At 39.1% G+C, this 17971-nt stretch overlaps 1 protein-coding gene across 2 annotated transcripts in view; it reads left to right on the plus strand.

Moving 5' to 3' along the window:
• tenm4 (teneurin transmembrane protein 4) overlaps positions 1–17971 on the plus strand; it is a gene marked incomplete at its 5' end in the record, with an annotated part of 172576 nt that overhangs the window by 118201 nt on the left and 36404 nt on the right. Inside the window, 6 exons of one of the 2 annotated variants that reach the window (XM_079823976.1) lie at positions 1443–1710; positions 1794–1937; positions 5217–5466; positions 6639–6659; positions 12562–12794; positions 13739–13893. In XM_079823976.1, the coding sequence (XP_079680102.1) occupies positions 1443–1710; positions 1794–1937; positions 5217–5466; positions 6639–6659; positions 12562–12794; positions 13739–13893 (1071 nt within the window). The remainder of the gene's footprint in view (positions 1–1442; positions 1711–1793; positions 1938–5216; positions 5467–6638; positions 6660–12561; positions 12795–13738; positions 13894–17971) is intronic. The other variant, XM_079823975.1, reaches the window with a different exon arrangement.

Consider the following 17971-nt stretch of genomic DNA (forward strand, 5'->3'; position numbering starts at 1 on the left):
AATTGGGCAGAGATACACAGTCCAATTTACTACGCCAGACATTTTCTGAAGAACGATAATTACATTTAGACGAAAGCAGCATGGAGGCTTTTTGAGTCTGACTCCTGGAGGAGCTTTGCAGTCAGTGCTAGAAAAAAAATATCTGTATTTTGGTCTTGAGTGACAGGTTTTTTGTGTACGAGTATGCGTATGTTAGTTTCTATTGGTATATTTCAGTGTGCACATATTTATATGTGTGTGTCTTTGAATACTGGTACCTGTGTGCCACTTTCCTAATTATTTTGTCGTCTTCTTTGGTTAACAAGATAAATGATTCAGCCTTACACATGCATTGTGCTGTCTGGGCTATTAATATCGGCACAAATCTGTCCCATCCAAAATCTTAAGGTGGGTTATTCACACACTCTTACTGTACATTTGCATCTACACACCCACACACAGAGTTATCACAGGTTTACAAACAGAAACGTCTATGGAGGAGCTTTCTTATCAGTGTTTATTGATGCAGTAACGATCGGCTGTGTTTATTGGTCGGCTCTGTTGCCTGACTGTGATAAAGGAGCGATATACTGAGAGTTAATGAGAGGTCTGTGTGAGCAATGAGAAACCTCTGAGCCACTGAGTCTCCAAACTGACTTCCTATGAGGAAACAAAGGTGTTGTTAATTATGCCCATGTGACCTAGACGTATACATTGCTTTACACTGTAAATAAGTAATACAGTGCTTTACACTGTTTCTGGGTCACATTTAACCCCAAAATCAAAAGGAGAAAAACAATTATTATATACTGCAAACTGTATTGTAAGAAAACTAGTTTATTTCAGGTCTAGTCATATTATTTGGCAATATTATTTAGCGATATTGTGACAAATCACCCCAAAAATATGCAGGACAGCTGTTTTCAACATTGATAATAATAAGAAATGTTTCTTGAGCAACAACGATTTCTGAAAGATTATGTGACTGAAGACTGGAGTAATTATGCTGAATATTTCGCTTCGACATCACAGGAATAAATTACATTTTAAAATAAATTCACATAAGACAGTTATTTTAAATTGTAATAATATTTCACAATATATTTTTCTGTATTTTTTATCCAATAAATGCAGCCCTTGTGAGCATAAGATACTTTTTTCAAAAGCATAAACATCTTCTCAACCCCAAACCAGTGTACTGTATATTTAATATATTTTTAAGAGCTTTTTTTCTTTCTTTTTGAGGTAAAATATGGCCTAGATTCAGCCAATGTTTTTATTGCGCTGTATAATAAAATGTTTGCTGTGAAGAAATTAATTCATTCTCATTTGCGTATATACAGAAGATGCTAAATAATGCAAACACTTCTCAGCGGGGTGCATCTCCCACAAAATTAGAAGATTTGTTACTGTTGGCTCTGTTTTGTTGTAACTAATATCAACAATTTCACCTCTCTCTCCAGACCCTCCAAGAGGAAGTGCGGATCCCAGGTACAGACGTGCGTTTGGGCTACCTGAGCAGCCGGACGTCGGGGTATAAGTCCCTACTGCGTATCACCCTCACCCACTCCACCATCCCGTTCAGCCTGATGAAGGTGCACCTCATGGTGGCCGTCGAAGGAAGGCTCTTCAGGAAGTGGTTCTCAGCTGCACCAAACCTCTCCTACGACTTTGTCTGGGACAAAGCAGACGTCTACAGCCAGAAAGTTTATGGGCTGTCTGAGGCTTTCGGTGAGTGGGGAATGAAGTGTCTAATTTCTCAAGGCTGTTGTCAGTCTCAAGTTCAACAATTTTCCTCTTCACTCCTGCTCTAGTGTCTGTGGGTTTTGAGTACGAATCCTGCCCGGATCTGATTCTCTGGGAGAAGCGGACAGCCGTCCTCCAGGGATATGAGACCACTGCGTCCAACCTTGGCGGCTGGAGCGTGGACAAACATCATGCGCTGAACATCCAAAGTGGTGAGTTAGTACACAAAAAAACTTGCCAAGCACGATGTTCTCTCACCATTCCTGATTTCAAACACACACTCGCAGTGTTCGGTGTGGTCTTGCGGCTATCAGAGCAGAAACCAAAAATGCTGCTCTCTGTGTTTTCCCGTCGTCTCCAGTCACGCTCGTATGTAAATAGCGTGAGCTTATTTCGTCCATTAGATCGAAATATCTAAAAACAAGCCCATATATTTACCCGTCCATAGACCCTCCCCTTGAAGAAATCAGGACAGAAGTGGTCAAAAGTGGACAAAAGAGACAGATTAAATGCCAGGTGTAAATGGGAATGTTCCGCTCTCGTCTACTTGTGATCCAATCGACCAAAACGCATCTTAATACTAGGTGTAAACATGGCTTGGGCTGGGATGATTACAGTATAGCGCTTTATATAATACAAATTGTTTCGAAGCAGCTTCACCTAATAAACAGGACAATAACAGTGTTTTAGCTGAAGCAGCTCTACAGAAGCTAATAGTGGCATTATTCAGCTCAATTTAATTCAGTGTTGTTTCACTTCAGTTCAATATCTGTCAATGTTGCAGTGTTCATCAATTATAAAACAAATTCAATTCAGCCATAAGCAGCTCTCCAGACTGCAGTTGTGTCATTATCCAGTTCAATTCGGTTCAAATGTTGTTCTCATACAATAGCGTCAGTGCAGTTAAAACGATAATATCACTGAATATTAATTGTCTTTCAAACCCCAGCTCAGCAAGCCGAAGCTGTTATTTCTGTGACAGGACCTTATTGGAGTTGGTAAATTTTTCCACTGCTGCTGAATTGTCTCTGAAATCAGTGATTGCATAAACTGCTCTATTCGGTTCCAGTCAAGTATTATTTTGCCAGCGCACAGGCGCACTTATCTCAGTAAATGAGGCGTACTTGTTGCACAAGTGTTAGGAACACAGGTGGCAGCTTGGTCTGTCACTAAAACTCAGCTCTGTCGACATGGGTACTTCCGGATAAAATTTGCTCAAATTCTCCAAGTGTCAACTCTCTCTTCCTTTCTCTTTTCTAAAGTTACTGTTTAATTTACACTGAAGCTTCGTTTAATGTCATCAGTTAAATGCCTCTCTTTGGCTCCATACTTAATAGTTTTCATTTGTAGACCTGAAAGAAACTTAACTGAACTCATGCGAAATGAATTGCTGCCAAAAAACGGCCAACGATTTTCTTTTCAGGCTCTTCAAAAGAAATGTGTAAAACTGAAAGTAAATGAATCACACTGACTCAAGCAAAATTACACACAACGTTTCAGTTCATACACCTGAATGAAACTCAAGCAAAATATTAACTGAACAGTAGTTGTTTTTTTGCCCTAAAACTATATTCACACAGAACATACTACTACAACCTCCAAACGTACTAACATCCGTCAGGGTTTGCGAAAGGTTTGTGCATCTTAGCGAATTAATCAGACAAAAAAAATAAAATAAAAAGTGTCAAACTGAAAGAAAATAAATTACCCTCAAGAGAATTTTCAAAACTCAAGCAAAATTACAAAGTTTTCTTTTGTACACCTGAAAGAAACTTCATTTCACTCAAGCAAAATTAACTGAATGTTTTTTTTTTTCCATGCTAAAACTATTCACACCAAGCATGCCACATATTTTCTTCAGGGTTTATGAAAAGTTTGTACTTGTATTTTTTTTTACCCAAAATTCAAACGAAAGCATTTCACAAATTTTTGCTCTACAAAAAAATGTGTATTACTGAAATAAAAATTAATTGCACTCAAGCAAAATTATAAAATGCTGACAAATTGCTAACAACTACTTTTCGTTCGTCAGGTTTTGGTGAAAAATAAAATATATACAACTTACAATAAAGGTTTAAACTTCTCCACATTTATCTAGAATATGTTGAGTGCAAAAACGTTTATGTGACTTACTTATCAGTGTTTTTTTTTTTTTTAAGAGATCTTTATGAGAATAAGGGCCCTATCATACACCTGGCGCAATGCGTACAAAGTGTTTTTTGCTAGTTTCAGTTATCATTTTCACGTCCAGCACCACGTTGTTTAGCAAATCCACTCACGGCCATCTGTTCGCCTTTGGGCATGCTGGTCTAAAAACAAGGTGTATTCAGGCACATTGTTTGCACGTTGCTGAGGCAACTGAAATCGACTTGCGCCATTGACCAACAAAAACCTGGTCTAAAGTCAATAGCACGGTATTTTTTGTGTTATTTAAATGCTGCATTAGTAATATGCGCCTATAGGCGGGTGCACAATGTGCGTACACTCTCCTTATTACACACACAGGGCAGCAGCACACAAACAAAGTTAAATATTAAAAATAAAAGGTTTCCTCTCTGGAGAAGCGGAAGTCTTTCCGCTCGCAAATTGTAAATAGCGAATCCGCCATGGTGCAAGCGCAACTGGCTTTTAAAGGGGTCATTTGTAAAGACCCTGATTGGTTTATTGCATGTTACGCCTAAACACACCCATTACTCATTAAGAGACTAGGTACAACCCTTTTGGACCGACCGTTTTTTCCGTCATTAAACTAGCAAAGTAGATTCGAACATGCCCTAAGTGCACCTGCGCCATGCAATTCAGACCATGCGTTCAGATCGTTGAAATAGGGCCCTAAGTAAGTCTGTGCATCAGCTCCAGTAAACCCATCCTCATTTCTAGCCAATCAGCATAGACAGACTGAAAACGCTGCTATTTAGCATCTCTCAAAACACAGCGTGGTTCAACAGGTGCTCAGGGAGAAAGCGGTACAGAATGAAAATTACTCGAAATTGAGTTTCTCGCACTTTGCCACTCTGCCACTTTTGAATGGCGTTTGTGGCGAGCTCTTCAGCATCTGAGATTCATTGAGGCATGCGGTGAGGATTCAGATTGACTGTGATACAGACAATAAGAGGAAGTTCTTTCCTGCTGTGACTGTGGACTTTTACTTAGCTGGTTTCTGTACAGAAGCACCTGGCTGTGCGAGAGAAAAACACCTCCTTCCGATAAATTAATTCAGTTCCGTTTAGCACATCTCGGCCTGGTTATTTAGCGAAATCCTTTCTCAAACGCCAGCAGCCGTACTGTAGCTCTGTGACCGAGAAAAGCTCCATACAAATACATTTAATGTCATTAAATTTGAGCAGAATTGAATCAGCTTCAAAACCTCAGCTTCTCATATCCGACAAAACCTGTTGATTTACTGCAGAGTGAAGGCTGTTCTGAATGGATTTGGATAGATTACAAGGAATGGACAAAATACTTATGGCATCTCCCTCTCTTTCACTCAGGTATCCTGCACAAGGGTAACGGCGAGAACATCTTCATTTCCCAGCAGCCCCCAGTCATCGGAAGCATCATGGGTAATGGGCGAAGGCGCAGTATCTCCTGTCCGAGCTGCAACGGGCTGGCGGACGGAAATAAGCTGCTCGCACCTGTAGCTTTAGCCTGTGGGTCGGATGGCAGTCTGTACGTGGGGGATTTCAACTACGTCCGTCGGATCTTCACAACAGGAAATGTCACGAGTGTCTTAGAGCTCAGGTTTGGCATTCTGCATGTGCATAGATACACAAACATTTGCCTACCCCACCAATGACAGGTTGCTTTGTAAATCTTATTAGATAAGTTGCTCAGAAACCAAAAGGCATCTTGGAGCACAGGATTGACGCTGGCTTTTTACATTTAAAGTTCACACAAAAATGAAAATGTTGTTGTTGTTTACTCATTCCAAGCCTGTCTCACTTTAATGTTTGAATAGACTGAGCAGGATTTGTTCCATGATAGGAAGTAAATGACAGAATTTTCATTTTTACGTGCATTATTTCTTTAAATCCAGATGTATTGGGAATGAAAAAATTCTTTACAAATTACATTTCCAGATTAAATTCATGAATTAAATAGATGTCTAGGCCAGAGGTTCTCAACAAGTTTTACTTCAGGACTCTCCTGGTTTCTTGGGAACTGTTTTCTTATCACTTTTAAAAGTTAAGCCCTTTTTATCCTAACTATGCAGAATTACATGGTTGGTTGCATTTTTATTACATTGTTTTTCCATATCAGAACAGACTGAGACACATTTTGGCCTAGTCAACAGCCAATGTGTGTGCGATGCTGGAATCCTTTCTATTTGTTGTCACGTATATATGCTTGTAGAACTGTCTGTAGTAGTATACATTTACCACTCTAACCTTTTCTCTGTACATGAAAGGGATAGTTTACCCAAAAATGACCCTCACCCTCATGTCGTTCCAAACTTTCGACTCATCTTTAGGACACAAATAAAGATATTTTTGATGAAATCTGAGAGATTTCTGTCCCTCCATTGACAGTCCACGCAACTACCACTTAGACGCTTCAAAAAGTTCAAGTAAAAACGTAGATTCAATCTGTTCATCACATAAAGTGATTGAATCTCTTCAGAAAATTTGGACTAAACCGCTCAATTCATATGGATTAGTTTTACGATCTCAAAGTGGTAGTTGCGTAGCTGTCAATGGAGGCACAGAAACCTCTCAGATTTCATCAAAAATATCTTTGAGTTCCGAAGATGAATTAAAGTCTTACGGGTAAGGAATGACATGAGAGTAAGTAATTAATCACTGTGATTTTTGGTTGAACTATCCCTTTAATGCATAAATAAGTACTAACTCTGTAAGCTAACCCTCTATTTTCCCACTTTCTTCTTCTTTTCATGCTGCTCTCGATAAGTACAGAAATAAAGATTTCAGGCATAGGTAAGAGCTTTTCTAAAGAGTACTACCATTTGTTATGATGAATGAACATCAGCTAAACACTGTACAGCTCTTTTTTTATGTACAGTTGCTTTTGTAGTCGCTTGTGGAATACCTTAAATTAAGGCGTACCAAGAAGTGCATTAAAACACATCCTGTCCACCAGATAGCAATAAAGTGGGCATTGCTACGATGAAGCTTTGTGCTGTAGATCAACAGAGATCAGTTTGATGCATGGGTAAACTCTCAAAGTGGGTTACCGTATCAGACAAAAACCTTAAAGAATTGTGTACATTGAGGGAACCAGAGTCAGGGCACATAATTTGAAATGTCAGACAGGAAGATGGAAAAGCGGTTACGAGCTTAGCATAAGACCGGTATCAGCGTTTTAAATATTTCTCGCCCTCAGGGGACTCAGCTTCCTTAAAGAATATAATTACCCACCCCTGCCCATTAGAAATACCCGTGCTGTATTACCCACAATACAGCGTGATATTTCACCTGATGACAAATTACACATTCAAAGCGCCGTCGGATCTGAATACACAGTTCGTTAACATGTTTGATTTGACAAATGGCAGCATGCTATCGAGAGAGAGAGAAAAAAACATCAGTCATCAAACTTCGATCTAAGCTTTCGAATATAACACACATCCTCCCTGTGGTGCTATGAACCCTTAATATAAGATGTGTGGCACAACCAGCCGTGGGTTTTGACAGGCATCTGTGTGACAGCTAGCAGTATGATGCTCAGGTATGACTGACAGGATATGAGAGAGTTCCCGGAGAGAGGTTGGGTAAACCCAGAACCCCTGTGCGTTTCAAAAATGCCCTATCCTTCATGATGAAGTCTCCGTTTAACCCTGCATCCCCAGGTCGTGACTTTCCTGTGGATGATTCCATCAAGACAAAGGGGGCGTTGCACATCATGTTGCAATTAGATTAGGGGACATGTGAAATGCTGCAATAAATGGCTAGTCGTATACTGCATATTTGCAATGCCAGCGAAGATTTACAGTTGATTTGAATTGGGAAGATGCATCCCAGGGACATGAGGGAGAAATGCAAGGGCTTGCGAAATTGATGCTCTGTCATGCTGCCAGAACTTTCGACATGCTCTAGCATATAGGTATCCATTGCTTAATGAAAATTTTAGAAAGGTGAGACCTTGTACTTTAGGACAGAAGGGCCCAACTTTCCCATATAGACCTGCCTGAAGTTTCTAGTAATGCAATAATCCTTGATTTGCTGGTTCATGTGTGTTTAATTAGGATTGGAGCTCAACACCACAGGGAAGAAACCCTCCAGGAACAGGATTGGACAGCCCTTAATGTATTAGGGAATCTATTTCATTGTACTACTGATTGATTTCAAACCTTTTTTCAAGTAACCTAAGTCTGAAGTCTGAAAACAAGTACTTGCTGTAGTGTAAAAGGTCTTCTTCTACAGTCAGTTGTCTTATTTGGAGTAAATACTGTAATGCCCAAGCTGCAGATTGAAGAGAATATTGCTGTGCAGTTTATAAACAAATGTATTACAAGCTAGCTGAGCAGTAACACATCCGTATTTAATACCGCAGACCCTGGAAGTGAACTCTATTTCCCCCTTCAGCATCAAGGTTTCCTACAATGATAGTAACACAAGAATGCACGCTAAGTATGTTCATCAGGACCACAAGTCTACGTGTAGGCCAAGCATTCACATTTCACTAATGCTTTGCAGTGTTTTTGTAGCCGCTGCTTTGTCTTATCGGCTCTGGACCAGGTTTGTGTTGTTCTTTTGGTTGTAAAAGTTGCGCTTTAGGGTATACAAGCTAAATCACTTACCGGAACATGTTCCAATAATTCATTTTAGAAATATACATTTGTAGAAACGACTGCTGAAAGGGCCGAAGTCATATTTGTATCCAGAAAAGAGCAGTCATCACTGTTTGTGTGAAAACAAATAAATGCATCACAGTGTTTATGTATGTGCACACAGACGAGAGAATAAGGCCATGATCTCTCTGACATACCCGCTGACCCCTTTTCCACAAGAGTCGCTCACCTCCATCGTCACAGCAACATGCTGAAAAATCCAATTATCCTCCCCAGACCGGCTTTAGTCGTTGAATATAGATGGAGCCTATGAAGGTCAGGGTGTTCTCCTCATCACAGAAAGCACAATGCCGTGCGCCTCCAATAACACATTGTACAACACAGACACTGCTGGGACTAAAAAAGCATCAATCCGGAGCGTCACACTCCCTGGCAGATTCTTGCAAAATGGGATTGAGATTTTTCTTGACAAACCCGTTTTACCTTCCTTCCAAACGGAGGACATCATTCAACGTGGTCAGCAGCCACACAGTGACGTGCCGGCCCCAGGTCAACCAAAGCAGCCTGTTTCCAGTGATCTTCTAGAAGGTCAGTTGTCGGCCTAAATAATAGATCGAAGCTGACAGTGCTGCAGACCTGACGCTATTCTTTTCCACACTCTCACTTTGGCCACTGGGATTTGGCACTAACAGCCCCAGAGTTTCAGGGGAACATGCCTGGGATTTGTTTAATCGGTTTTGAATGCCGATAAGAAGACAGGTTGTGTTAAATGGATAGTTCACCCAAAAAAAAAAATTCTGTCATTTAGGGTGCTTTCACACTAGCAGTTTTGGTGCGCACCCGGGTTCGATTGACGTCAGAGTTTGGTTCTGTTGGATGATGTGAACGCGGTCTTCCGAACCCGGGTGCGCCCCTGCGAACTGTACCTGAGTCCACTTAAAAAGGGTGGTCTGGGGTACGGTTCATGTGAACGCAATCGTGCTAAATCGCGGAAGTGAACCGCTATTAATGACGTATGATTTGATAAAAATGTTGTGTGTGTTTCACACATTTACCTGGTGAGCGTGACTGACGTACTGCAAGCAGAGAGCTGTAGATCTCATTTCTGCTCGTCTTCAGCGTTCTTTAGAGAATTTGCAGTACATTCGCGGCAGATTAGACGCACGTGCCATTACGTACTGAAGCTTTAGAAACAAAACCAACGGTTCAAAAACAAAAATATTAAGTGAGGTGAGCAACGCTATGCATTTCGCCGCCTTCACGCTCGCTGTCGTTATCAAGCAACCGGCTGAACAGCTGCTGCTTTGATGATTCAAACGCACCCCGGTTCAGACCCAAATAATATAATATGAATGCAGTCCAGCAGGGGGAGGGGGGAGCAATCGAACCAAGTGTGAAAGCACCCTTACTCACCCTCAAGTTGTTCCAAACCTGTATACATTTCTTTGTTCTGCTGTACACAAAGACTAAGCAGATGTCGCCCCCACTAGTCAATGGGGGGCGAGATCTGCTTGATTACAAACATTCTTCCAAATATCTTTGTGTTCAGCAGAACAAACTTGAGGGTGAGTAAATTATGACAGAATGTTCATTTTTGGGTGAACTATATCTTTAAATATGATGGCATTTGGCAGATGTGTGTTGTATCATTTGCTATGGGTAGTCATCTCTAACCTAGCCCTTCCAGTAGAGAGCATTTTTAACAATTTATTTTTAACTTGTAAGATTTTGAATGTGGATCCTGAGGCAGGTTGGTTGTTAGTAATGATGGTATTTGGCAGGCGTCACCTCACGAAGAATGCTAAATGTATCTGTTCTCTTGTGACCTTTTTCACTTCGGTTTTGAATGATTGCTCTCTTTAATTTGGTGTTAACAATAATGTTTTTTATCAGATGTGTGTTGTAGCTTTTGCTGCGGCTAGTCATCTCTTGAGTACTACTATAGACCAACAGGTGGTGTGGCTCTTATATTTTTCACTTAATGCTTTTATTCTCTTTGTAGGTTTTTATTTTGGATTTAAGACAAGTTGGGTTAAGCAATAATGGTATTTAGCAGATGTGTTGTAGCATTTGCTTAGACTATTCATTCATTTTATTGTTACAAAGAATATTGTTCATTAACATTTTCACTTTATTGCTGTGACCTTTAAGTTCTAAATGCTGATCCTTTGACAAGTTGGTTGTTAACAATGATGGTATATAGCAGATATGTGTCATAGCACAAGCATACTATCTTACGAAGCATGCTTTTTACTTAACATTTTGTTCTCTTATCGTGACCTTTCTCAATTTGTTAGCATATGAATCCGGATCTTAAGTCAAGTTGGTTGCTATAGTTATGATCGCATTTGGCAGACATGTGTCGCATAGTATCATAGTATCACTAGCGTGCTAACACAGCCTTAACAGCAAAGCTCCACTTATTGCAAAGAATAAATTGTTCAATACCATTTTTGTTGTCTTGAATGACCTTTCCGCCTTAATTCTAATTCTAGATTTAAATGCTGTACAGAATTTGGTTGTTAGCAATGATAGTAGTTGGCAGATGTGTGTCATAGCATGTGCCGTGGCTAGTCAACTTAAGAATGCTTTTCACTTATCATTTTTGTTCTTGTTCTGTGACCTTTCTCACTTTGTTGGAAAATTATTAACCCTTCCATGAATACATAATTTCAGAAAGGCGAGAACGTTTCACACTTTCATAAATAACTGCTGAATTATTAGCACATTCTTTTACAAGTGGCTAACATTGAACATGAGTTTAACATTATAATTTCCACCATGTTTCTATTACACCTATTAAACCAAATCAGTGAGTACAGTAATCCCTTGTTTTCACTGTGCTCCAGCTGAATGAGCCTGAAGAAAAGCTTGTAGGTGATTAAATTTTACGAACTAGCGAATCATCCCATTTTCACCACAAGCGGTTTTTGACCACAGATTTAGCCTTCAGCAGAGGAACAATTAGAGCACGAATCAACTTGAAAAGTGTAAAATTGCAGTCCTGGTGGCCAGCCTTTCCATCATTTTCTCAGAATCTGATTAGAGTATATACAGTAGAAAGGAACTCTTTTTTTTACTAGAAAAGCCTCTCTAGTTTGATTGGAGCCATTTTGTTGGGTTTTCATGTTCTTTAGCCCCCTGTGTGGTTGTGAGAGATGACTTTGACTGTCCAGCTTTGCCGTATAATGGACTGTTTTTTCGGCCTGTGGGCCATTTTTGCTCCAGGAATACATAATGTGTTTAGATAACGGTTCTAGAACACATGCATCTCCAGATGAAAGTTTCCCTTCGGGGGGTTTGGTGGCATACCTATTTGAATGCACATTGGCAGCACATAAGACACTGGGCCGACTGTACTAACCACAGGCTTCACACACACTACATGTGTTTCTATATTTGGACTGAGAGTACATGCACACCGTAAAAGATTGATGCGGAGAGGATATGGCAGAGACATCTCTAGCTATTGCAGTGGATCTGTCAACCGTTGATTCTTATTTGTAATGTACATGATCACACACTGCTATTTTTAACGCATAGATTTAAACGTGACACGTGATGCACATGTCGACATGGTTCAGCTGCACCAGTATCATTTTAAAAATGTATAATTTCGCTGTGCATCATGGCTAACAATGCAGAGCAGGCTCCCGCACTTATTGACTCGTAATTAGATTTAACATTTAATAACTAAACAAATACATTTTATAAATAAGTACGGCAGTGTTATTTTAGTATCATTGAGAGACTAAATTTTGGAATTTTTATTAGTTGTAAATAGAGTTTTTATTCAATTTTATTTCAGTTTTAGTTTGAGCTATTTTATTACATCAAGTTAACCTAAATGAAAATTAGAAATGTTGCTTTGGCAATTAATTGAAATAAAATAGTGCAAAATATGATATTTTATTTTAGTTAACATCTATTTTATTGCAGGGTTATTTTAGTTACCTGAAATAAAATAGTAAAATATGTGTTTTTTATATTTTATTTTAGTTTAGTTAACATCTATTAACATATATCTATTATTTCTGTTCACAAACCTTTACACCGCAATTGACTGTTTTTCTTTGTTTGTTTTTTAGCAATAGTCCTGCTCACAAATACTACTTGGCTACTAGTCCCGTTTCGGGGGCTCTGTACCTTTCGGACACCAGCAGCAGGAAGGTGTTTAAGGTGAAGTCTCTGAACACAGTGAAGGATGTGGCAAAGAACCTAGAGCTGGTGGCAGGCACAGGAGATCAATGTCTACCCTACGATGAGACGCGCTGCGGGGATGGAGGCAAAGCCGTGGAGGCCACACTTACAAACCCTAGAGGTAAACCTCCAGATATCTGAATAACAACAGTGTCAAAAGTTTTCAGAAACAGGCAGCGATTTTGCCATTACTGATTAAATTTTCCCATCATTCCCATTAGACTATGAGCAATTCCAGCTATTTTGCTTCAGCCACAGATACTCTCTCCAAAATGAGCATTTATTTCATATATTTGTACTGATACAAGCCCGAGCATTGAGCAAATGCCAAAACCACAGCATGAAATTGATAGCAAAACCTGTGGTTTGCATACACTTGTCAGTGTGTAGTATAGAGGGTACCCTTCCTCCTAGTGTAGCATATGTAGTGCTTTGAGTGGAATTATGGGAGGCCTGCAATTCATTCTTTCCTCTATTTTCACCAACACAAAGCAGTAATATAATGACAATTCGATTTGCTAGTCTATTTCATCATTTGAAATTGAAGAAGCATTTGTGACAGAAGCGATAATTATCGCTGTGGAAGATGACGCACACAAAGTCACATGTTTCCCTTAGTCATCTGCAGTGTCATTGGAAAGATCCGCATGCTCTTAAATAGCTTGAACAGAAAGGCGACACAGCAACACATTCTCTCTTCCTGAGGATGCTCCATGCCTGGTTCTTGTTCCTCAGGACATAAATAATGAATTGATCACATGGATTTTTTATTAGAATCCTGGCTTCCTATTGAGCATGTTGATGCTGAGAGAAATGCATTTGTTTCTGTCCTTGCAATTATCATCTTATGATTCCAACTTCGTTTACGGAACAAACATGCTTTCTGTAACTTTTTGGGGGTGAAATATGAATTGACAAGATGTGATTCACCCACTTTTGTTTATTGAATTATTTATATTATTTGAATGATTTTCTATTCTGCTATTATGTTGTTGTTTTTTTTAGTGTTGCAGCGATTGTCCTTCCAGCAGATATCCATTCCCTTTTTCTGTCTCTTGTCTCCAGGCATTACTGTGGATAAGTATGGCGTGATCTTCTTTGTAGACGGCACCATGATCCGCCGCATTGATCAGAACGGTATCATATCCACCCTTCTGGGCTTCAACGACTTGACATCGGCACGACCCCTGAGCTGTGACTCTGTGATGGACATCTCGCAGGTGGGTTGCCTTCTTGTGTTCCCTCTGCAGCTTTTTCAACCATCCGCCTCTTTATAATGGCCGTGCAGCATGCAGTTCCGCTATAGTCCCCATGCCAATCTCAGCGAGGGTGAAGGGTTGCAGCTGACAGCTTTTTAGGGCAGGTCTGTGGGTCGCAGTAACCCAGATGCTGCCTACAGCTGCAGGTCTGCGACATCCAGTTTCAAGCTGACCTACAACCTGAGCGACAGAGCTGCTGCTCCCTCCATCCCAAAGACACGCTCACAGAGACATGCACTCTGTGGTCACCCTAGGCGCTGTTAACCAATCCAAATGTTAACTGTCACCTCAGGCAAGGACACTGCCCTGACTGGGATCTCTAAAGCATCAGTTAGGGATGTGACACAGCCCTAGAGGTCCAGACCTGGAGCTTTTATTTATTTTTTTCAGGTCGCTTTGGTTTTCCTTAACTTCATTTTGCCTGCAACGTTCTCCCAGTTTCAAGACAATCAACAATGCCTGCGGTTACAATGACTAATGTTTTTGTTTTGTTTTTGCCTAAAAAAAACCTGTAGACCTGTCTCTTATGCATTTCTTTACCCGATTTTATGTTTTGGATGTAGCGTTCATTGGCAAACTGGAAAAATATTCACAGACTGTATATTATTACTAGATATCAGTGCAGTTGAAATCACTCAATCATTGCATTGAACACGGAAAGTCTGTGTTCTATCTTCCTTATTGAAAAAATAAGCAATTCATGCAGTCATTTTTCAATCAGTGTCAGCCAGTGTACATCACTGGAAAATGGCGGCACCCAGGAAGATGTAGGTAATGATAGATATTTAAGCAAAAAGAAATCATCAGTGAGTCAAAGTTGGCTGCACTCATTTTTTATTTGGTAAAAAAATACAAGCTTTGATGGACTGATGGACTACTCCATCTATGTTTTGATCATCTTTCTGAATCTGATCCAGCTGTAGTCTTTGACACAAACACAATTTTCTCAGCTTTTTGTTCAAATATTTATTTTTTATGAAACTTACCCACATTCAAGTGTTGATAAAAAAAGAATGCATGAAACTAGAATAAAACTGATTTTTTTTTAAGCCGAGGCTTTTCTTTCCTTTGATATATTGCATGTATATTGCAGATATTCATACAACAATATAGTCTGGGGGCCATGAAACTTTTGTGAAAATGATCAAAAATGCTGGCGGTGGCTGGCAACTTTTTTTCAAAAAAGCTAGTAGGGAAAAAGCTAAATTTCAGCATCATTACTTCAGTCTTCAGTGTCACAAGATCCTTCAGAAATCATTCTATTATGATGATTTCTTTTGAATAGCCTTTGAATGGTGGTGTACATTTTATTTACATGAAACAGGTGATGTTTAGGAAATTATGTATTTAAAAAAATAATAATTCTTTTTGAAGCAAGCAATTTTTTGTTTTTGTGAGATTCACCCTTGCAGCCAATGAAATTGTAGATACATCTTTCCTGGTCTTATCTTTGATGACTCTTCAAAACCACAGTATGAAGATCGTAAATTGTATGAAGTGGAAAAAAGCTTGCTGTAGTCCAGCACTACTGTATTCATCCTTCAACCTTCTAGTTTTGCTTACATGTATCCGTCCAGCTTATGGTTTGCTCAATAATGGCTCTGCCGCCTGACAGAGAGGCTTTATTTTGCTGAGAGGACGTGGAGCACTGGGGAGACGACCTCCAGCTGCACCTCAGAGAAAACACACACACTCACAGAAAAAGACCACTGCAGTCCCGGCCTCAATGATGACAAATCACACCAGCTTCTGCCAAAGACACTCAGACGGTAAAAAGCATCCATTAAAAATTCATGTGCAGCACACGCTCACTGCATCAAACACGCCGCCGCATTACTTAAGCCTGCTGCTGCCACACTTTTGAGGGCTCATCCGAAGCCTGTTTCCTCCCTCTGATACACCGTCTGCCAATTCCCACCTAGATCCAACAGAAAATATTATATTTTTGGTGCCGAATTCATTAACACGTGATGCTCTATAGGTCCTGATACCTCCGCTTCCAATAAGACCCCATTGGAGGCTCTAAATCTGTGATGGCTTCATTCCTTCCCACTTACTATTCAGATCTTACATTCAGAGCACACCTCACATTATATTCCAAATTTGTTTGCCTTTCGGGCAGCAAAGGCACCCTGCCCGAGCACTATGAATTTGAGACTTGGCAAGAATATTTCTTCACAACTATTCCGTTTCCGAGAATAAATATTCTCTTCATCCCCTGCTGAACGTAGAAATATGGTGATAACTGCGCATTCTTGGAGGAATGGAAATGTCTTTTTACTTTAGTGATGGTCATGTTAGGTACCGAATACAGGGGTTATTCGCTGGGCTTGGGCAAAATTCAAAATTTAAACACTGTGAAAAAATTATCTTCTTATTCTGTATTTTTCTTTTGCTTTCTACTACCAGTGTTGGGGAGTAACTAGTTACATGCATTACGTAATGTAATTACAAGTTTTTTTCTCAGTAACTGTAACCGATTACAGTTATGAAAATGTTAATGATTACAGAGGGGGTTATATTTTCTAAATATGTTCTGTAAAAAGCTAGTATATGTTGATTAATAGTATGTTGTTGCTTTGCCTGCTTTTGATGTGCACGATGCCACCTGCCGTTTAGTAAAGCGATGCTATTCTGATGCTTTTGATTGGTTCTCTTGTTTGAAATTGCAGCGCACCACGTCTGGCAATTACATCAATCCACATTGCCACTGAAAGCTTTAGGCTACAACCTGTCTGAGAGTTGCCACCATGAGTGCTAAAAATGCATTCCAGTGCTGGAAATTTTAAAATCATTTTATCTAGAAATCTGTATTTAACCTCAGAACAATCTCAAAGTAAAAAGCTAAAATCTGATTTTGTGGTGGCTGTGCTTTAAAATTAAATTGTTATAATCTTAATTCAAGGATTTTTTTAAAAGTCTGACAGTAATCAGTGTTGAGTACTAGTGTAAGGTTAACCCTGCCTGGTTTAAATGTTTGAAAAGGATTAACAGTTGAAAACATTCGTTAGAAATTTTGAAAAGTAATCAAAAAGTTATCAAATGTAATCAGTTACATTTACTTTAATAAAGTAATTGAAATAATTACACTACTCATTACATTTTAAATAGGGTAACTTGTAATCTGTAACCTATTATATACACTGTCCACTACATATATCAAACATTCTTAAATTACGATACACTTAAGACAAAAATAAGTACTTTTCTAAGATTATTGGAGTATTTTTACAAGAAAGCTATTTCAGTCGTTCTGCTTCTAAATGTCATGTTTAATTCAGTGTTACTTATGGTTTCTTTGTAATTATTTCTTGAAATTTACTAGTAATTTCTGAGTGAAAAAAGTAAATACTACACCAATTTTTTTCCAGTGTATATTTACTAAGAAATTAAGTCCTGTTTTCTGAAAAATTGGTCAGATAAGTGTAAAGTCACATAAAAGACCTCTCAAGTAAATATATCTTAATTTAAAGGACAACTCCGGTGAAATATGAACCTTGGGGTAATTAACACATGGTTACCGAGTAGATCGTTCTCTGGGATGCCTTTTCTTGAAAATCGAATGTAAAGAGTTTTATCTCTAAAAACAGATTAGCTTATAACGCTAGTAAATGGGGCATAGAATAAGTAAAATTAAATCACTAGTTAATACCACTAACAAGGCTCAAAATAGCCTCACACTAACACGGTAGCATAATGAGGGTCCCTACATGCAAACCGAAGCATTGAGAACTTTGTAAGTGTACAAACAGTTTAATAAGAAGATACTTTATCAATTCAGTACATTACGCGTATACAGACAGGAGCCATCTTGGATAACAAGTCCATAGAAGGTGTGTTTTTGTTTTTTTGTAAGGTTTTGAAAGTCTCTTGCTCTCACTAAGGCTACATTAATTTTGATTAATTTAATGCAAAACAGAATCTTGAGTTGTTGAGAGCTTGAAAATGTTATCTTAACTTTAATTCATTTACATATTGATTCGGGTCATTGAAGTGTTTATAGCAACTAAAGAGTTCAAGGTGGGCAGAGCTTAGTGAA

The sequence above is a fragment of the Gobio gobio genome, assembly GCF_949357685.1.
Source record: "Gobio gobio genome assembly, chromosome: 8".
Classification (NCBI taxonomy): domain Eukaryota; kingdom Metazoa; phylum Chordata; class Actinopteri; order Cypriniformes; family Gobionidae; genus Gobio; species Gobio gobio.